General features: G+C 45.1%; 1 protein-coding gene across 6 annotated transcripts in view; it reads right to left on the bottom strand.

Moving 5' to 3' along the window:
- Positions 1-22,396, bottom strand: part of BRD4 (bromodomain containing 4) — a 1,320,550-nt gene that overhangs the window by 578,854 nt on the left and 719,300 nt on the right. For 4 of the 6 annotated variants that reach the window (XM_086960824.1, XM_086960816.1, XM_086960832.1 and 1 more), the window contains one exon: positions 16,024-16,152. The exons of the other annotated variants lie outside the window; for them this stretch is intronic. In XM_086960824.1, coding sequence (XP_086816950.1) covers positions 16,024-16,152 — 129 coding nt within the window. The remainder of the gene's footprint in view (positions 1-16,023; positions 16,153-22,396) is intronic. 6 annotated transcript variants of the gene reach the window in all.

The raw sequence follows: 22,396 nt of genomic DNA, 5'->3' as shown, positions 1-22,396 counted from the left end.
TTTCCTAAGGAGGTGGTATCGGACAGAGGTATTAACTTAATGTCTACATACCTAAAGGATATGTGGACCAAGTGTGGTGTGACTTAGAAGTTCACTACCCCATATCTCCCACAAACACATGTTTTAGTTGAGGGATTCAACAAAACCATGAAAAAAGGCATGATCATGGGACTCCTTGAAAAACTAAGAAGGGGATGGGATGTCCTTTTGCCATGCCTGCTTTTTGGCTACAAAAAAGTGCCACATAAGGCAGCGGGGTTTAGCCCCTTTGAACGTCTGCTTGATCATCCTGTAAGGCAACAACCGCTTTTCCTTTATTCTCCACGTGTGGCACATCATTTTCACGAGGCTGCGCAGTGACATTTTCAGATGTTACTTTGATTGACAACAATGTATATATGTATTTTAGTATGAAAATCTATAAAATATGCTACACTGAATCCATTGTGTTAGTGGTTCCTTCGCCCTCTGCCATTACTTAACACTCTATATTGCGATTGTGCTTTTGTATCATAAGTATACAGTATATTATTCCACAGGAACCACTGTTTTTCCTATATAACTATTACCCTGGTTCCTTAGTGAGTAGGGTTCTCCTGTTTCTTCTCTAAAACCTTTCAATGACAGGGCTAAAGTGGCAATGCTGATGGTCACTGATGAGGATCAGGAAGAAGAAAGTGAACCTCTCCCACAGTCCTAAAGATGGGTCAGTTGATGGATTTGTCTTCTCAGACACCCTCTTTGCCCATCAGCAAGCTGACTGTAGACATGTCCTGTAGCAGTGGGCTGGGCTCTTATCCTTCACCCCTGGTCAGACTAGCTGGTGTACCCATGATGTGGATAGTGGTGGCAGCCTGCCTGTCAAAATAAAATATACAGTCTGGCCAAGTGAAGGAAAGCATCAGGTGGGCAGTCAGCAAGATGTTGGAGTTAGGGGTGATTGAACCCTCTGAAAGTTCCTGGACTAGCCCAGTCGTCTTAGTCCCCAAGCCTCATTCCAAGGGCTATAACCCAGAGCTGAGGTTTTTTTGTGAAAAATAGAGGTCTTAATGTTGTCACTAAGACAGATGCACACCCTGTCCCATGCTAGGGTCAGCTAAGTGTCTCAGTACTTTTGATTTGCAATCAGGGTACAGGCAAATTGGTCTGACCCCAGAAGCAGAGGCAAAAGAAAAGTCTGCATTCTCGACCCCAGATGGAGATTAAATTCGCAGTAATGCCATTTGGACTAGAGAAATGCCTGTGCCATCTTCCAAAGGTTGGTGAACAAAGTCCTTGCTCAGTTGGAAGCTTTTAGTGCCGTAAAACTAGATGATACTGCTGTATATAGCTGCACTTGGCAAGATCACCTGATTCACCTTGAAAGGTCCTTGGAGCTCTGCAGAGTGCAGGCCTCACTATCAAGAAAGGCACATCCCCGATATGGTAGGATTCTGCTGTATATTTGGGTCAATATGTAGGTGGAGGTCAAGTTCAACCCTTACAAACCAAAATCCAGACAACTGTGTACTGGGTAGCTCCAACCACCCAGACCGGAGTCAGGGCATTACTTGGCTTGACTGGGAATTAATGGAGGTTTGTGAAGGGGTGTGATACCATTGTGGCACCCCTGACAGAACTGACCTCCAAGAAAATGCCAAAGAAGGCTAACTGGACAGTGAGCAGTCAAGAGACTTTTACATTCTGAAGGAAGCAATGTGCCAGATCTCTCTCTAAAACTGTACAATTGTTGCCCAATTGGCAAGACCTTTAGCACTCCTGTAAGTCCCTAGTAAATGGTACACTTGGTACTTAGGGGATGGGTACTAAAAGGGATCTTAAGGGCCGGAGCAAATATTGTGCCACCCAAAGGGACCCCCTCAACACACTCATGAAGCCTGCTATTGCCGGCTGCGTGAAATGGTGCAGACGAAAGTGAAAACACAACATGGCACACATCTAGTGTGTGTCATGCCTGTAGATACTGCATGCAATATATGCAAGTAACCTCTACAACAGGCCTTACACCCCAAGGCAGGGTGCATTAAATTACATGTGTGGACGTATCTGCATGAGCAGATATGCCCCTGTGATGTCTAAGTCGAATCTTGGACATCGCAAGTGACCATAGAAACCATCTTGAGTATATGAACTGGGCTCTGGTGATTACGCGTTCCCCAGCTACATGATGACTTCACTGACATCAAAGTTGTTTGGTATCAAACACCCCGTATCAATAATCCAACACTGATTCCAGTGATGGATTTATTAACACATGCACCAAGAGGACACCTTTGAGGTACCCCTGGAACCCTACTAGTCCTCTAGTGTGCTGGCTGACTGCTAGAGCCCAGCCTACCAGAACGGACACACTTTTGACCCCCAGTAGGTGAGAGCCTGCTCTCAGAGGTCAGGAATATTGCCTGCTAGGGATGTCTGGTAAATCAGCACACCAAGACAGGAGGCTTTAACAACTCTGCCGCCTTTGGTAAGCAACCTATGCTTTCCCCAGACCTGGGAGATGTCACTCCCTGCCCTGAGGCCCAATGGGCACCAAGATAGGTGAGAAATTAGCTATGCGAGGGGCACACCCAGGTCAGAACACCCCTAACGGGAGCTCTCTGATCTGCCCCACTCTAGGTAAATTCCCCCATCTTAGTATTGGCAGAATTAGGAACTCTGGAACACGGTTATGCCCACTTCCCACAGGAAGTGGTCTTATGGGGTGCGTAGTGACCCAAAGGGTAAGTAGCCCACTGGCTACTAAACATTCCCCTAATGTCCCTAAATTGAGCACCAGAACTTTAGATTCACCGAACTACAGAAGGAGAGGACAAGAAGAGCTGATCAACGCGAGAACTGAAGACTGCTGTTGACTTTTGCTGCCAAATCCTGCCTGCCCACTCCAGACTCGACAATTGCAAAGATCAGGCTCATCTTGCAGCTGTGCATCCTCAAAAAACCTCGGAGGGTTGCCAGTACTTTGAAAATCCGCACACATCGCTCTTCGGTTGGAGAAACCAAATCCATGCATCCTGCAGGCACTGACCATAATGTCCGGTTCCTAGAAGCCGCTGACAACAGGATCCACAGAGGCAGTAGCCGCCCAGGAGAAGGTCAGCATACTCTAAGCGTCAGATCTGTCTCCTTGCCATGTTCTGAGATGCCAGGACCACTACAAGCCTGCATCAGTACTAGGGCAAAAAGTGGGGGTGACTGTCAAAAAGCATCACTTTTCTACAGGGTCCAATCTGTGAAGTCCCGCCTCATCTTTGGAGGGATTGGCGGAGCGAAAAAAGGCAGGGTGATGGACTAGCTTACATAAGAGCAACAAGCATTTACAATGCAACGGTCTCGCCTTTGAAAAAGTTAGAGCTAATGGCATTGTAAATGACAATGCCATTTATTTATCTGTTTCAAAACCAACACATAAATAAAAATGTTATTTACAATGCCAATAGCTGTAACTTTTGAAAACCACATATGCCTTTCAGACAGAATTCAGTAGGGGTGCACATCCTTACTAAGGTGCATCTCTGGGAGATCCGCCTACTCTGATTCAGAGGAGGAAGCAGCAGCAAGTTGCTTCAACTAGGATGTCCTACATCCCACTTTCACCGGAATTTAGCAGGCTTGGGGAATTTGAACAAAAGCCTCTTTCTGGCTGTGCCATGGCTGAGGAATTCCGAACCTTTGCGTACAAAGCTTCATTCGGACAGGGCTTTGAAATGTCCTAAAGTTTGATCATTTATCCGGTCCCGTCGCCCTGCATTTTTCCTTTTCTGCTTTTCCTTTACAGCATTTGACAATATAAATCCTGCGCCCTAATCAGCATCTTACAGCATAAAACAGTAACAGAAAGTGGCACCTCTCCACGCAACAAACACGTCCTACATCCCACTTTCACCGGAATTTAGCAGGCTTGGGGAATTTGAACAAAAGCCTCTTTCTGGCTGTGCCATGGCTGAGGAATTCCGAACCTTTGCGTACAAAGCTTCATTCGGACAGGGCTTTGAAATGTCCTAAAGTTTGATCATTTATCCGGTCCCGTCGCCCTGCATTTTTCCTTTTCTGCTTTTCCTTTACAGCATTTGACAATATAAATCCTGCGCCCTAATCAGCATCTTACAGCATAAAACAGTAACAGAAAGCGGCACCTCTCCACGCAACAAACACTTTTTTCAACATTTACACGGAGCAGACTGAATTTCTTTGTTGCGTGTACATAAATTAAAACTGGGAGAAACCTGGAGACAGACCAGCATAATTTGTGGGTGAGATGATAGGCTGAAACAAAACAGCTGATAAATCAACACAAACACCTTGCAGAGACTGCAACACAAGATATCTCATGCAGACCCCATTTGAAACCCACTTAAACCTATCGTTTTGGTAAGCATCATCCTAAAAAGGCCAGGGGGAGGACAAACTTGCATCTCTTGCCAGTGCAGGGTTACACTGAAGGGCACAGCATGATGCTCAAGTGACGGGAGAGGAGGGACCGCCCTGAAAAAGTGGCGGTAAATTCCTGCCGAGTGGGTAAACACCACAGTAACCAAGAGCTCCCCTCACATTTCTGTTTGGCCACGTTTAATAGGTGTTTAAATATACTGTGCTACCAAAAGCCCAGAACAAGGGTTAACAGAGGGGAACGCCCATGGACAAGATGCCCACTTTAACACATTTATGCTAAGGTTTGTAATACGGGCATGTTTTTTTACCGCCAAAGTTGTGAGAAGTTCTGATAGTTCGTTATTTTTAACTAAGCTCCCCGTTTTTACTTAACCCGTGCACAGTTTTTCTGAGGGTTTTAAGATAATTTGCACTGTTTAAATAAATGTCTCTGTAGTCGGAACTAGCTAAAATGGATGCAGACTTTCTCAAGTTTACCCATTACTCAGTAGTGCTTTTTCAACGCTATAAAGAACAAGGACTCACCCGAGGACGATTTCTGGACGATCGGGGCGGTCAGGGGAAATCAGTAAAGCCTACCTCCGAATGACGAAGAGAAAAGAGGCGGGACTTAAAAAAAGACCCAAAACGCCCACGAATCGTGTTGTGACGGAGGAAAGAGTAACAGACACCCATCTCTTCCAATGGCTAGCCTCCATTTATGGAGCTAGCCAATGGAAGAGAGAGGCGGGACAAAGCCCCATACTGTACATCAAAAGATTTCGCCAGCGCAAGCACTGCTGCGCAGTGCTACGGCCAGGCGAAACCTAAAAAGGAAGATATAGTATGCAGAAACAGCTTGTCTGGGTAAATGTTCAGGTATGGAGGCTTTGATGACAAAGTCTGAAGCTCATTGACCCTCCCGGCAGATGTTATTGCCATCAGGAACGCCATCTTGTAATGACCCTGTGAGGAAGGTTGAGCAAGGGATCAAAGGAAGCAAACAGCAAGAACGTAAGGACTAGATTAAGGTCCCACTGAGGTATGGAGGATGAAGGAGGAAACATGTGGCAGATCTTTCAAGAACATATGTACAATGGGGGGGTTTGAAGAAGGGTGGCTGGTCAGGTAACTGCAGAAAGGCTGAATTCACAGGAAGGCAGTCCTTTAATGTGCCTAGATCTGAGCCCTGCTGGGCAAGTAAAAGGAGAAAAATAAGTACCCGAGACAGGAGAGAAACCGGATCAACATTTTTCTCTGCAAACTATTCAGCCAAATTGCCAAAACGGCAGGCGAATACCATTATGGTGGAGAGATGCCTGGCTGCCAAAGTAACATTGCAGACTTCGGGCGGAAGGCCGAAAGCTGTCAACTGTCACCTCTCAAGCTCCACGCATGTAAGTAGAGCATTGACAGGTTCTGTGGAGAACCCTCCACTGCCGCTGCGACAGAATGTCCTTCCGAAGACGCAGCCTGAGTGTGAGACCTATGATCAACAGCTTGGGATACCAAACGCTCAGAGCTCAGTCCAGTTGTGTCTTATCCTCTTGGGAACTCTAGGCAGGAGTGATATGGGTGTGAGCTTAACTCGAGATAAAAAGCGTCTCCGAGCATGAGCTGCCTTGGAAACACCAGCACACAGAACTACTGAAAACACATGGTGTCTGCAGTGGCGAACAGTTCTAAACAGGAAAGACTCTCCCCACTGCTGAAAGAGACCTTGCACCCCTTTCAGATGGAGACGCCACTCATGATCTGCTAGGCAACTTCGGCTGAGTTCATTCACTCTGGCATTCAAAGAACTCGTCAAGTGTTGAACCAGCAGAGATTTGTCCTGACGTTCCAGCCATGTCCTAAAACACAGGGGCCTCTTGACAAAGGATCCACAACCCGACCCGCCCCGTCTGTTGCAGTACCACATGGAGGTGGTGTAGTCTGTGAACATTTGGACTAGCCTTCCCTTGATGGATGGTAAACAGGCTTTTAATGGCAGCCAGATTGCCTAGAGTTCCAACAGGTTTATGTGGAGTTCGGATTCTGCCAGAGACCTCTGATCTCCACCTCTCCAGATGGCCATCCTAGGAGAGATGCATCTGTCACTACAGTCTGATCTGGTTGGGGAAGGGAGAGGGGTCTGCGGCTGATCCAATCACGATTTGTTAACCACCACTGCAGATCACAGTCCCCTCCATGATCTGACCACGTGGGAGAGATTCCCCTGATGCTGTGTACACTAGAACTTCAGGTCCCACTGCAGAGCCCACATATGACAATGGGCATGTGCCACAAACTGGATGCACGAGATCATGAGTCCCAGGAGTCTCAGTCTCAATCTCACCAAAATCCAGAATAGAGACTGAAACATCGGTATCATAGCCTGAATATCCTGGGCGTGTCGTTTAGGAGGATAGGCACAAAACTGCACCATGTTCAGAACTGCTCAGATGAAAGGGAGCATCTGAGAGGGAGCCAGTTGTGACTTTGGAACGCTGAAAGTGAACCCCAGCAAATGCAGAAGGTCCACTGAACTCTGGAAGTGGTAGACGACAGACTGGGGTGAACCGACCTTCAACAGTCAGACATCGAGATAGGGGAAGACTGGCACCCCTGAGCTCAGCAGATGAGATGCAGCCACCACAATTACCTTGGGGAACACCCGATGGGTACTTGTACAGCCAAAAGGGAGCAAACTGAAAATGCTAGCCTATAGGCAGGCAGGACCTGCCTATAGGCACAACCCACAACCACAACCTACTTCTGGAGTCTGCACCATCTCTAACTCCCTTGGCCAAGAGAATCGCCACTTCCTGGTGGAGCAAGGTAAGATAATCCTCCATCAACCGGTCGCAAGCCCGTGGCATGGGTGGAGGGGTAGTCACAAAGGGGAAGGAGTAGCCCCTTCGGACAATTTGAAGTACCCATAGGTCTGATATGAGAGACCTCCAGTGGGGCAGATGATAGCGTATCCTGCCTCCTACTGGGTATCCATGATGGTAAGAGGGCAAACTAAAGAGGTTAGTCGCTGAGTCTGCCCTGCTAGTGGGGGTACTGGCCTGACCTCTGAATGCCCGACTCATGAGGTCTGTGGGTACTATGTCCTTGGCCACACAGAGGCTGAGAGGTTTGTGCACAGTGTTGGTTGGGCATGTAAAGACAGCTGGAAGCTACTTCCATGCCATGAAACGCAGACCAGGGTTGACGAGGGGCTATGGAAAAGATTAATGAACAGGCCAGAACTCTGCTATCCTTAAAGCACTCCTGCGCGTCTGTTTTGACGCCATAGAGTCAGAAGACATCAAAGGGCATGTTCATAAACGATGCTTGGACATCCCCTGAAAAGCCATTTCTCAGCCAGGCATATCGTCGTAAGGCCACTGTCAATGAAACTGCTCTGCCTTGTGAATCGTGGTATTCAGTCCAAAACAGATTGTAAATTTAGCTGCATCTCTCCTGTCAGCAACAGCTTGAGAGAGAATGTCCATGCCTCTCCTGGAACCCTGGGCATCACATGCACAACCCAATTCCTTAGAGAATGGGAGTAACAGCCCAAAAGGAAACATTTTCTTGCCTTTTCGATTCCCTATCCGGTGGGGCAGTCGGAAATATGCCAGGATTTACACAGGAAGTAGCTGCATGGACCACAAAGCTCTCCAGAGTATGTTGTTGGGTGAGGAAGTTGGGGTTCCCCTGGAGCAGGTCAGTGTCAGCGGGCAATCGTCCTGTTCACAGGAGCCCCTGAGCTGGGCTTTGATCAAGTCCAAAGCACAACGTCTGTAAGGACTTCATTAAATGGGAGAAGACGTTCTGAGGGAGTCACTCCAGGCTAAAGCACCTGTATCAAGACGTTCGTCTTGACTGCCACTGAGGGCAGGCTAAGATCCAGGGCCTCAGCTGCCCTTTGCACCACCATAGCAAACGAATCTCCCTCCTCTCACGCCACAGTAAGAAGAGAAATCATGCTAATATCTAGGGAAGTCTTCAGTCCACTGACCACTGCCAAGTCCTCACACTAGTCCATGTTAGGATCTAAAGGCTGGTACTCTTCAGGGTTCAGCGACAACTCCCAATCCTCCAGAGTCCTAGCTCATAGGAATAGGACTCAGGCTCTGGCCTGGAATGTATGGCTGCAGTCTGAGAAGGGGTCAGACGATGCCCCTCCAGCTCCACGGCGATGTCGGTGGATCAGAATTGGCATGGTGCTGAAAGCGCCTGCACCGGTTAAGGTCAAGATGGTACGACCGGCACTGTTTCCGGATCCATCCTTGGATCCAAGGGGCCAGACTGGCGGCGAGGGCAACCGGCCGGCAGGGAACCAGTAGTTGTCCCTTCCGAACCCATGGGGCCTGAAGGCATAGAGGTGGTAACAAGCCACTCAAATATGAGCGCATGGTCTCAAAACTCCAGAGTTGAGCGGGGGTGGCTCCCGGAAACTCGGGGAGGAGCGGAACCAACCCAGGTGCAGGCTCAACTGCAGAACCCAGCCTCGAAAGACGATGGTCCCTCGTCTAATATGAAGATTGTGATGGACGGGGCAAAGTACTTCTTGTTCTTTTTCCGGTGGGACTTAACCAAATGGCTTCGAGTGCGACGAGAATCTTGAGCTCCGATACTGATCCCAGGTCCTTCCTGTTTACCGTGATCGAGACCTGCAGCATCGCATATCAAGCAGCAAGGAGCTTGAAGGACCACTTCTTCAAGTCCTGGAGGTGCATGGCATCGCAATCGGCGCAGGCTTTTGTGTTGCAGTCGTCCTCCAGGCACCATAGGCAAAAAAGGTGTGGATCCTTCACAGACATTGGTCGATGACCGGTGCTGCAGGGCTTGAAGCTGGCCTTTCTAGTTAGCATCCCTGCAACACCAGAAGATCTCTCAAAAAGATGTAGACAAAAGTTTAAAAAAATGCTCAGTCAGAAATGGACTAGAGGTAGCTCTCTTTGGATATGCGCTGTCTGGCACAGAATGAAAAAAGAACAGACCTCGGCGTGCTGGTGTGGCACCTATATAGGCACAAAGCACGTCACTTCCAGAGCAGATGACGTCGACGAGGCCACATAGAGCCGACAACACTATCTACCAGAGATACTACTCACGAAAAGTTTCCGGATCCAGTCTGACACCTGATGATAACTTGGAGGATTGGAATCTGCAGCTAAAAGTCTCTAACAGATAGAGCACAGCGACTGTGTCGACCCAGAGCATATTTTCGAACTTGATGGGGGCAATAAAACAATCTAACAGAGGAGTCGATAACCATGCACATCACAAAGAGGAGTCACAGTAACTGGTGACTCAAAAGACTTCTTCGAAAACAACTTGCACACATCCCAACACTAGATGGCAGGAGTATGCACATCATGTGTATCTACAGTCACAGACGCAGACCTTGAATGACTAATCGCAAACAGAAAACATTGAACCTACTCTCTCAGTACCATCAATCCCGGATCAAACAAAGAATGGTTTAAATTGTTAATGCTTCCCTCATTCACAAGAAACTGCAGGAACCGACTGTGCTCTGGATATATGGAGATAATAAAGTACGGGTCCACCAATTCCACTAAAGCTAGAAACTCACCACTTTCTATGAATGAGAGCATTTCTTCAAGAATTAACAAGAAAAACATTTGCTGATTGAGAAACTTGTTCAGACCTCTGAGGTCGAGTTGGCTCTCCACTATTTATTTTTTCCGCAGAAGAAAAGTCTGGGGTAAAATCCCAAATTCCTTTGGTGTTTTGGCACTTTACCTTTGGATTTTTCACAGATAAGTTGCAAAATTTGCTTCATGAGATTAAATAAATGGGCTTTTACTTCATTTTATGAAAGGGATGTCAAAGAAGCAGATAAAGCAGTAAAGGTTCAAAAATATTCTGCGGTTAACGAGATAGGTTTATTCTAAGAATAGGCACTCTGTTTGCAGCATGCTTTCACCCTTGATTATGGTCAAAAGCAATGTGATATGTGTGTCTCCTTTTCAATGAAAGTCTTGAAAGATTGTAACAGACAATTCTCTTCCAGTTGCACTCAAGAGAATAGATTTAGCGTTAGCCAAGCATCAGCTCCTGTTAAGGTTTGATCAGCTAAATAGTTTTCCATTTTTCTTCTGAAGAGAAGAATCGTCATGGCATTCATCACACTTCACTCAACCTGTAGAACCATGAATACAGTCAAAAGAATTTTCAAGTGAGCTGGTTTACAGTCTGCCATGGATTTTCCAGCCAGAAATGCCCCAAAAAATCAGAGCTGTAGTCCACTCACCAACGACTTTGCATGTGGAATCCTTCTTCACCACTGGTAAAAACGATGATGGCCAACAACCATGTCCTAGTCACCTTCAGATCTAATTTCTTCCGCGCCCAAGGTGTGAAGAAACCACCCAATTACCAATATTTACCTTGCAGGCGAATATCGTCCCTGTCAACCAGGGTATGCCTGGAAAATTTTCTGCAGATGTCACAGAAGTCAGACAAATAATACTGACCTCGTGTGGGTCTGTTTTGGTCTTTTTCCTACCACAGTGAGGACATTTATCAAAAACAGAAGACATTTTAAAACAGAAAAATTCCGGTGTTCTGTCAGAAAAAAATCACTGACAAAGACAAAAGGTGTCATATGAAACAGTGGTCACTGATATCTGAAAATGTTTTGAGATGAAAAACCAAAACAGGTGGAGTTCAATGCTCTAAGGGTTCTGTCAGCAGGAGGCAGGAAAAAGAACTGAGGTAACTTACTCTGGCTGAGTACGATGGGATACTGGATGTCCCAGGTTTCCTAAAAGTACAGTTTCCTTTTTCTTTCTTTATAATGGTTGCCTATGGGCTAGGCTGCCAGGGCTTTTTGAGGGCAATAGTTGGAAGTGTCAGGTAACCGATCTCAATTCTTCTGAAGATATTCCAATGTCTATAAAACACTGTAGAAAACGTGATGCAGCAATAATGGTATAGCTATGTACAGTTCTGTTAGGTATTCAGTAGAGACGAAGCAGCCACAGTTCAATTTTTTTCATAAGAAGTATTTTCGATAATCCTCAGCACATCATTACTCCAAACGTCGTCAGCACATCATATTTACCTTCATGTTGCACAAACGTCTCCAATACCGCATTGAACTGCGGCTGCTTCATCTCTACTGAGGGGCTCCCGCTGACTGCCTGCGCCCCGCAGCGAAGGGCCCTTAACCTGTTCCATATCTGAGGTTATGGCAGCTTAGAGGGCAGTTCACAGCTGGGCAGACGCCTACTCATTGGCCCCGGAACCCAACCCTCTAGACAATTACATTATTTGCCTCATGACATCACGGTTTTGTTGGTTTTTTAGATATGTTAAGTTTCCTTTCTATGTTCCTCTGCTTAGAAGGCGGATTGACGGAAAGCCACAAAATACTAACTGCAACTTGAAATGATTGTAACCATTCATAAGTTTCCAATGCTACAGAACTTGTGAACAAGCTGTAACCTACACGTGATTTCTGTACCTCTGGGCCTATCTTGACAAACTGTTGCATATGTACTGCATTTTTTTCCATGTCAATCTAAAATTCAATAAACTGAATTTGAAATAATAGTAACACTGTTTCTGGGCACCAATAAAAACAAATCACAACTGCAGGAAATAAGGAAGGCAAGCAAGCGTCCATGTCAAGTGAGGGTGATATGTATATAGCTATATATTGATTGCTGGTGCAGTGGTAGGTCTTGAGTATGCATGGGAGGACATGAGGATCCAGAAAATAGAGTAGGGAAAGACAAGTGTAAAGAATACCAATAAGCACAAAGTGATGAAGCACAACAGGGTCATCAGTAGGATGGTTTCCAACCAAGTGTCTTGCCAGAACTATTGCTTCATGCAGAAAATAATAAATTACATTTCTTCAACAAAAAGAGCTGCACCTTGTTGATACAATGAGCATAAGACACACCTGGGCAATTAATGCAGCATTAAAGCATTGTGAGGAAGCAGTAATCTGAGTGGATTTTAGCAGTCAAATGGCCACTGAATGTTGCTGGTAGAAATAGCTGAACTTGTTCTAGCAGCACAGTCGTAAAGATGTGTTTGTGCACACAATGGAATACATGTTTAGACAGTTTTCCCCTTAATAATAGAATCTTTATATATAAAAGCTTGCTAAAAGCAGAAAAATACTTTTGGTGCATGGGGAGTAAAAGTTTGATTCTTACCTGAAAAATCTGACTGCATTCTCCTCTGTACCAATCCAGGATGTAAAGGTGTTCCTGTTCTTGCCAGCAGAGGAGTGTGAGGTGGAGAAGGGAGGAAAGAACTCAAGTGAGCTGGAACAGCACACCCTCTGCCACTCACTTCAGTTCCCAAAAAAAGATAAGACTACTCAGCCATAATTCTGAGTCTATAAATCAATTTCTAACCCATCAAAACATACCTGAATTCACTGACTGGTGCTTCGACACACATTGGGAGGAATGCAGACTAGCACAAAGGCTTCTGTAGAATAAGAATTTTCAGTCAATCAAAATTCCCTCATCTGGTTCTTTCTTTGTGCAAATCTGTTTCTTTGGGAGGGGCTGGGGGTGTGCGTTGTATGCAACAGATCTCAACTCATACTCTGGAAAATGACAGGAAAGCTTAAATCCATGACAACACAGCTTCAAAGACTCCCAAATTCCCCCTTCTCAATTTACAGTCTGATGCACAGTGGCTCCTCCCACATAGCAAATGCCACTTTTTGGGGGTATGAGCAGTACAAATCAAAAGGTGGACTGTCTGGATTGCTAGAAAACAATTGAAACCAAGTCGAGACACACTAAGGACATCCTTGTCTTTATTAAAGAAGATTTACTGGCACAGGTACACTTCCATCATTTAGTAAATAGAAATAGTCATTTCACTGCTAATGGGCCTGCGAATGTTAATGCCTGAAAGGTTTTTAATGTGCTTCAAACAAAAAATGTCACTGTAATATACCTTAATACAACTACTGAAATTCATAGTAAGTATTGGCTTTGCAGGCCGATAAACTACTACCCACATTTCATGTAAGTTAAGCTGCTAAGTTTCTGACCTTCAAATATATAAACAAGGAGAACCCGTCAGAACCAACAGGACTGGAGTATACTTAATATTTTGCAACAATTATACCTCTTGGACCAGTAGCTCCACTAGTATATGCCTGACCGTTCAATCATCGGCATGGAGTATATAACACATACAGAATACAGCGGTTATTCGCTTTTGTGGAAGAATATACAATTAAGGATAAAGGATTATGAGTAATAAGATTAATCAAAGTATTCTTTCCACTTTTCATTGATATATATTATAGACAAAAACAGATGGTGTATATAAAGTGATCTATTGAAGACGGTGTAGTGCTCAGGGGTCTGATAATGTACACAAGTATATAGAAGCACAATCCAGGCCCCAAGGTTGGTAAATATCATTAAAGACAACACAGAGAATCCTCTCAACATCTGTTTTCAAGGTATTCGACAGGAATCAATCCAGGGTCAACTAAGGGTTTAGTGTCAACATTTCTTTCTTTTGTGACTACCCAGGTCTAATTAACAAAGGAGACCATATGTCTATGCACCCGATAGAGTCATCCAGAATCAAAAAACTTGGTTGTGGAAGTTTCCGTCAAAAGTCCAAACAGGTCATGAATACCTTCTGAGAACCAGATATTTGCAAAGTGATTCTTTAGAAATGTGGAATCATGGTTAATTAGCAACACATAATCGAGTAGCTGGACTTCTATCCATCCAGGGAGAGCAGGGCAACAATTACTGATGTCTCTCCTCAGGGTGGATTAATCTAGATTTATTGGTGTGTCTTTCATCCTTTAACAGTAAATCTTTCCAGAAAATTGAGCAACCGTGTGATATACTCCTATGTTGGATTTGTCAGGCATATACTAGTGGAGATACTTGTCCAAGAGAACCAATTGTTTCCTTAATGTTAAGTTTCTGACTTTGGCAAAGAAACTATGCAAGTAGCCTCCTACCCTCTCAAGGACTCAGTTTGTTGAATGCTTTTAAGAAGTCTCCTCCCTACAATGCTTAGTCACTGTACTGAGCAATGAGCATGTCTTGGCTGACTAAGATAGCCTATCAAAAGATCTGGATTTCCCTCTTAGACAATCCTATCTTTTTGCATCTTTTTGTTTTTAGGCCAGCAGAGGTAGTTATGCTGATGTTCTGCCCTGAAAAGGGGTCTTACCACTCAAGCATGTGTCTGCAACCTTTGGATCCTTAAAGGCCACTGCTTGCAAGCAATGACAAAACGAACACACCTACCTTGCTGATCACTGCCCTCAAGCAGACTAGGCAGCTTTCAGTTATTCCGTTCCTGCTGGGCATGTCATCCTGGGCCATACAAAGAACAAAGCCAATGATGTCAGCATTTGTGCTACAATACCACAGGACAAGCCACACTCCGTAGTCATTTTGCCTCCGATTGGAAGGAGAAACATCTAGGAGTATGCTGAACTAAAACAAGTCTTACCCCAAGTTATTCAGCACTCTGCTTTGAAGTCTACTCCGTTTTAAGAGCAAATTACTTCTGAATCCAATTGTGCAATTTTTAATGGAACATTTATCCTGGGATAGCCTTATTCATGAAGGGCAAACCTCTGGATCATAGGAGCTTTAAAAAATCACAATTTAAACAAAATTACAGATCACCAGTTTAAGCAAACTGTAGAAATACAAGAGAAGTGTCATTCTCTGGATCTGCTATGACCACAAAAAAGGGAAACTGAACAAGAGGCAACAAAGCACACATCTCCAAGTGACTTTTCAACCACATTGTGACCTCAAAAAATGTGTTTTGTTCCTGTGGGGTGCAGTACATACACCTGGAAAAAGCTGGTGTTAGTATCAACTCCTAAGAGACAAAATTAACAAAACCGAAAGCCTCACAAAGCACTGATGCTCGTCACTTGAGAGACGAGATTCATAGACTGCAGTGTCATTTCTGAGTAACCCATAGTAGCCCTGGGAGTAATCCTCCATTGATGATCTTTTATGCTTTTCTCCTTAATTGAGATATCCTTTAGTTCGGACAGGCTCTATATTGAAAGTATGACACATATCCATGCAGAAATGGCTGCTTTTAACTCTCCAACCAAAGATGGAGAAAAATATTTAGGAAATGGCAACCAAGCTGCAATAAGCTGGCAAATGGTACCGGCTGCAGCTTGTGCAAGTCCTACATCACCCCACAAAAGGGAAAGCAGTGGTTAACTGGACGACTTGCTCCTAGCTAACAAGCACTGTTTTAATGATGCTTGAAATCACCCTGGAAAAAATTAACTAACTGAAAGGAGTCCCATCCCATCCAATGGGAGTGAGGGAGCTGTCTCCTCCTGCTGAGAGAAACAGAACTGAACTGAGAGGCAGAGGGTAGACTGTTCGAACTCACTTCAGTTTGCTTCCCCCTGCTTGCAGGAAAGGGAATATCCCTATTATCCTAGATTGGTACAGGGAGGTATGCAGAAAGTCTTCAAGAAATAGACTCCTTGGCTTTTAAGGAATATAGAGCAACATTTTCTACTGGCACCACTCTACTAGTTTCATCTCTTAAACATGCCAGCGGCATTACACAGCTAAAGGTAACTCGGAAAGCTCAACACTCAGATGCCAATTCAGCAAAGAAGGAGAGAAGTACTGCACTAGTTCTTGTTACCTGTAGTTTCCGTGCCATAGCTACCACTTCATGGTCTGGAGGATTGTACTTATAACAATTTGAAAACATCAACCGCACATCGGCAGCAAACTCCTGGGCTTCCTGGTACTCACAGTTCTCCATTTTGACCTGGGAGGGAATACAAAAGCACATCAAAAGGAGGCAAAAAAGCACTGAACTGGAAGAAAGACTGAAAAAGTAAAGACTTCCCCTAGTGCTGGTGAGCCACTAGTAGCCTTTTCTTAAAAACTAAAAGCGGGTATAATTCATATTTTTCAGCAATTGGCGAATGGTGTAACTTCTGCTCATAAGCATGACAAACAAAGCCTCTTACTGGAGAGAAAAGCTCCTAAAGCCTAATAAATCTAATAGTGGTTAAAAAAGCCATACTTTAGCTGACAAAAAAAAGTTATTGATCAGCAACGTGGATTTTTACAAGAAATCTAATATTTCCAAGTACGTCCAATGCTTTCAATTCTTAAAACTACTTGAGGAGCTTGAATCTAAACTTTAAAATCTATTGTGCACTGCTAACAGCTTAGGGCCCTAAGTTCTGGCACTACTTCAAAACCATGACTATGGCTTGGTTATGGCGAATTAATTGCCCGTTTGAAATCTCAGCAGGGAAAAGCAAAATCGGAGTGTTTAAATGCCAGATGAGAGAACGAAGCAAGAGAGAGGCCCAAATGCCGAGTGTAATTGGTCCACATTAGTTTTGAACTAGTCTATCAAACACAACCAATAATAAGGCAAAGAAAAGCAAAGAGAAGAGGAAAGGTGACTGAATCAGAAAATTTGTTATCTGGTTCACAAACAATGTTGATAAGCACTGAGTGCAGGTTCAAACCTCACATGCATGAGCAGCCCACTCTCCAACTTAACAGAGTTGTAAAGTTAGTCACTTCCTGACCACTAATGCCGGCTCAGAATTATGCATAGTTAGTGAGGAAAGGGATGAGTTCAATAATAATTCAACAAGTATTGCTACAAAGAGCAAGTTACTTAACTTCAGCAAGGATAATTCTGATGGATACTCTACCTGCAGATTCATTGCCTCTTGAATCCCTTCCAGAGTCAGACAGGATCTGCAAATTTGTAATAGGTCTCTAGTGCACGCTCGTGGCAACATAGATAACTCTTTGCTTTGGGAACCACCACAGACATGACATCAGGGATCTGTATAAGGTGGCAACCCAGCACACTGGCTTCAGTGTATTTTTCCATGCGTTATAAGGCATATATGAGGTGGACGAGATTGCCAGAAGTTGTAGTTAATCAAAATTAACGTGGGAGCTTATTAAAAATCCCGTGCCCACTCCTCAGTACCGGGAGTGAGCTAGATCGGTGAGGAATGTGCATAAAGAGTATTCATCAGAAAGATCATTACCGAAGACATGTAACTTATTCTTCTGATGGATACTTCCGAGCTGTACATTGCTCACCTCTGAAATCAGTACCCAAGCAGAATCTCCCAGATGGTGGGTCTGGGGAGATTGTCAAAACAAGAAGTTCTGCAACACAAACATAAAAAAATTGCAATCCCTGTAGATTCCAGTGTCACAGTAAAAATCTGGTGAAGGTTTGGACCATGTCCATGTTGCAGCCTGGCAAATATCAAGGAGAGTTGCAAGTTGGGACATGACTGAAGAACCAACAGAAGGGACTCTCATAGGGCTCCTTCGTAGCAAGAGTGCATTCTAGAATCCGAAGGGAGATGGTCCGCTTCTAAATCACCTTGCCTCGCTCGTAACCAGCATAGCCCAGGGAAATCTGATCATCAATCCAGTACTCGTAGGCCTATGAATGTAAAATCTAAACGCTGTGCACAAACTAAGGTGAAGCGGTGCAGTCCCTTCTTTTTGGTGGGATGAGGAGGGCAGGGAGAAAAATCGGCAGAGTGGCCATCTGCAGGACAGAAACCATAGTTGTTGGGTCAAGTTTATCCAGATGAAAGGATGAACAGACAATGCCTGCATCTCATTAACATGACAACCCAAGATAATGACTATCAAGAAGACAGTCTTTGCCGTAAGCAGTCACAGGGGCAACTGTGCATTGGCCAAAAGGTTGAATCCAGCAAGAACATGAGCTCCAAGTTTAGACCCCAATGAGGCGTGACAAAGAGGAAAACAAATGGATCAACTCCTTTGAATAATGTTTCTTATAGGAGGCTTCAATAATGATGGCTTTCTGGCAAAGGAAAAAATAACTAAAAGAGAAGGCCACTTACCTTGCTCATAGAAAAGCCCTGCCAAACCATGGAAAGCACAAAGAGGAACACGTCAGATCGCGCCTTCACAGGATCAACTTCCACCTCTGTGCACCGAGAGACATAACAGAACCAACGCCCAGAATATGATGAGCCGACAAATTTATGTCTATAACCTCAGCAGGCAGATCACAAACTCATATTGCCCATCTCAATCTCCAGGCATGAGGGGGGGAGGCTTTGGATGTTTGGCATAAGAACCTGCCCCTCCCTTGACAAGAAGAGATCCATCCTAAATAGAAGCAGAGGAGGAAGGCACAGGGACATGTAGAGCACATCAGAGAACCACAAAACAAACCCTGAGGCCAGTCTGGTAATTTGCAGCAGAAACAGCCAGTTGCAGAACGGGGAGCAGCGGTTATTCTACTCAGAGGAAACCAGTCTACCAGAGTAGTGACCCAGCAGCCAAGCAAGATGCACCAAATGAGACTATCCACCCATACAATCAGTGATATCGCCAAGTAGTTCAGGACCAGCCAGAGATTTTGAGTCTGAGCCTAAAGCCACCGCCTTAATGCCTTCAGATAAAGGGGGCGTAAGCCCACACCACTCTGCTGCTGAAATACCTCACCACAACTGTTTTGCCTTAACAGATCAGCCACTGTGACCACCATTGATGGAAAGCAAAAACGCATCCTGCATGTGAAGTGAGATGTCAAAACCACCACTTCAAGTCACCAGCGAACTCTAGGGAAATACAAATGTTTTTCTTGAGGACTCCCCGCTCCTGGGTCACCTTGAAGTTATGTTATGTTATGTTAAGATAGTTTATAAAGCGCACAGCTGCCCCAGCAATGGGGCATCCCGGCGATGAGAAAGAATAACACCTGCGGCAGGAAAGTCTCAGCACAGTTAAAAAGACGAGGGACAGGGGCGTCAAAGGAACATAAGAAAGGAGAGCTTATTGTGAGAACAAATAGGTTTTTATCGCTTTCCGAAAGATCAAATAATTATCCATGCTCCGAATATGAGAAGGAAGGCCATTCCAGAGCTTGGAAGCCAGTACACGAAATGAGCGACCACAAGCACGAGCTCTCTGCACGCATGGTATAGAAGCCAGGTTTTTACCAGCAGAGCGTTAGAGGACGCCGCGGAGTGTAAGACGAAAGCAGGCCCGCCACTATACCGGAGAAGGGAGATTTCAAGATCTTAAACGCAAAACAAAGGGAATTAAACTCCACCCTTCTCTACACCGGTAGCCAATGTAGCCGCCGAATAGTACTAGAGGTGGAACAACGCCTGGGCATGGCAAGAAGCGTTCTTGCATATGGCCATGTCTGAACTGGGGTGGCAGAGTGGGCTAAAGAACTATGATGGATTAAACCAAGATCTGTTGACTGGGTGTGAGCGTTTGATTGGTTCAGATGCTCATTCCATCATCACCCCCTTTTATACTGCTTTGAAGAACTGCAACATTCTGGACCCTCTGAAGTCTTAAGATCTCAGTCTTATTGACCCCAAGGTAGAGCACATTGGCATAATCCAATCTAGAAAACAGATGCTTGCACAATGGTCTGCCGAATGGAGGGGTAAAAAAAACAACAACATGGGTCTAAGGCAACGTAAGATACCAAGACAGGTTGCCGCTACCTTCTTAGTTTGGGTTTGAAAACTCAGTGCCGAGACAACCCACACACCCAGGTTTTTCACCACTTTTTTTGGAATAGGAGGGGGTCCCAGGGAGGAGGGCAACCAATGTCCGCTCCATAGCTCAGGATCCTTTCCCACCAGCAAGACCTCGGTCTTGCTGGCATTAAGCTGTAGACAGTCGTCAACCACTCTGCTACAGCCGCTAAGCCACTTTGAAACTTAGCTACTTCGTCCTGGCAGCCATTGGCGAGGGAGACTACAAGCTGAGTGTCATTAGCATATGACACAATTGTCAACCCTCTCCTTTTGGCTAGCAAGGCCAGCGGCAGGACGTACAAGTTAAAAAGTGTAGGGCTTAGGGCAGAGCCCTGGGGAACCCCGTTTGATAGGATGCATCCTAGAAGAAAAAGGGGGAGCCGAGACTTGGAACAAACCGTCTGAAAGAAAAGAAGACAACCAAGTCAGAGCAGCGCCCGCAATGCCAGCCTCCCTCAGCCTTTGAATCAGAATTTGATGCGAAACCGTATCAAAAGCGGCACTAAAATCCAATAGGATCAGTGCCGAGGACCGCCCTTCAAGTGCAGACACAACTGGAGTGCACTACGGTGTCACAGATCACGATGCACCAGCAAGATGCATGCGGGGAGGAGGCCCAGAAGGTGCAAAACTATCAGGTCCTTTATGACCTATCAAGATTATTATCTGAACGTCCAAAACCTGTTGGTGAGGCAGGAAATCCTTGAGACTGTGTTCAGCGCTGCACCAATGAAGACAACATTGGGAGGACTAGAGCTGCAACTTGGGGGGAATTCATGGGAAACCACTGATGGAAGAACAGGGAGATCAGAGAGATCATTGTCCAAAAGTGATACAGCATTGGCTGTGGCAATCCTACATTTAGCAGACAGTAGTTGAACAACAGAAAAACAGACATTGAACTGCAAAGATATGCCACAGTTAATGTCTGCTTCATGAAGACTCACGGTGCAGATGTTATTCCAAATGCTTTGTCTGCAAATGAGTAGTGAGTAACCTACCACAAAATGCAGGTACCTTCTGTGCAACTACAGAATCATTATGAAAATAAACGTCCTACAAGTTGAGAGACCCTACAATCTTCTAGCTCCAAAGCTAGGAGAAACTGTGTTAGAGACAGCATCTTGAACTTCACCCCATGGAGGAAGACGGCCATAACATACAGGTCCAGAATGGGGTGGAGATCTCTTTCTTGGTAACAAGAAAATAACAAGATTAGCACTCCCTGTCCAACCTCGTTCTCAGGAAACAAGTTCATATTACCTTTGCTCACAAGTGCCAAGATATCCTGTTGCAGAATTCAAGCATGGTCCTCTGAGAAGACTGAGGGGACAGGTGCAATAATGGGAAGTAAAACTTTGGAGAGAAGGAGGGTAGGTCTGCTTGACAATTTGCAGGACCCCAATGGTCCATTGAGATGGACTGCATGTGTGTCAATTGATGGGACACTATTAACTCACACACTGCAGGGTTTCCTTCAAAGGCGGGTTCAACACAGCTTTGGACGGAAGTTGTTAAGGAAGCTGCTCCTAAACAGCTTCTTGAAACACCATATTCCCTGTAGCACTGAAAGAACATGGACTGCTTCAAAGACCGCAAAAGCTGACAATCTAAAGATCTGCCGCAGGAATAGCCCAGAACTTGTGGGACTGCTGAGAGGAGCTGATGTGTTAGGGAATCTGGATACAACGATCACACTGTGGCCTGATTCTGCTTAAAGCGCTCCACGGTAGTCTTGCTTGTCAAGTAAAAAAAAAAGACATATCCATAACACCTGAGAACCCGGTGAAGTGATTCACATGTAGTGGCAGATGGCAGTAGAGGAGCCCATGGACAATGCCACTGAATCCATCATGTCTAAGCTAGAGCATATCGGAGGTTTCATAGCATCCTGCTGATTGTGCACAACTTCTTCAAAATGATCACAAAGGCAATCAGGGTGATTCAAAATAAACAATTGTACCATTTCCCACAAGACATGGGATCAAGACTAGGTGGTAAGTTACATGGAACAAACGTTGAGGACTCCTGAAGAAAAGTCTTCTTCCCCATTGCTCAATCTTCATTGACGCCATTACAAGTCAGGGGTAGCATGAAAAGTGTGGGTTATGTTTTGAGGCGGAGTACGCCTAAACCACCATAATTTAGAAATTTCGGCTCCCCAGGTGTCAAGTAATAACAATGGGTGACCTAGCAACTTACCACTACCCTCCACTAGAATGGAGTGCATCAATGACGCATTGAAAGGGAACAACCGTTCGACAGCAGAAGCAAGCTGAAAAATCTCAGCCCAAGTAGTTCATGTTCTCTTCCATAGGCAATGGCAGCTTAAGGACCTCCGAGGCCTTGTGTAGGACCAGCATATAAGTGGAGAATTTCCTCAGTGGGAAGCCCCAAAAGGCACCCCAGGTCTAACTCAGTTGGCGTCAATCCACTTGCATTCTGCAGAGCCAAGGAGAAAACAATCTAAATGGAGCC

This window comes from Lissotriton vulgaris, chromosome 1_1 (assembly GCF_964263255.1).
Source record: "Lissotriton vulgaris chromosome 1_1, aLisVul1.2, whole genome shotgun sequence".
NCBI lineage: Eukaryota > Metazoa > Chordata > Amphibia > Caudata > Salamandridae > Lissotriton > Lissotriton vulgaris.
This window is presented reverse-complemented; position numbering and strand designations above follow the sequence as displayed.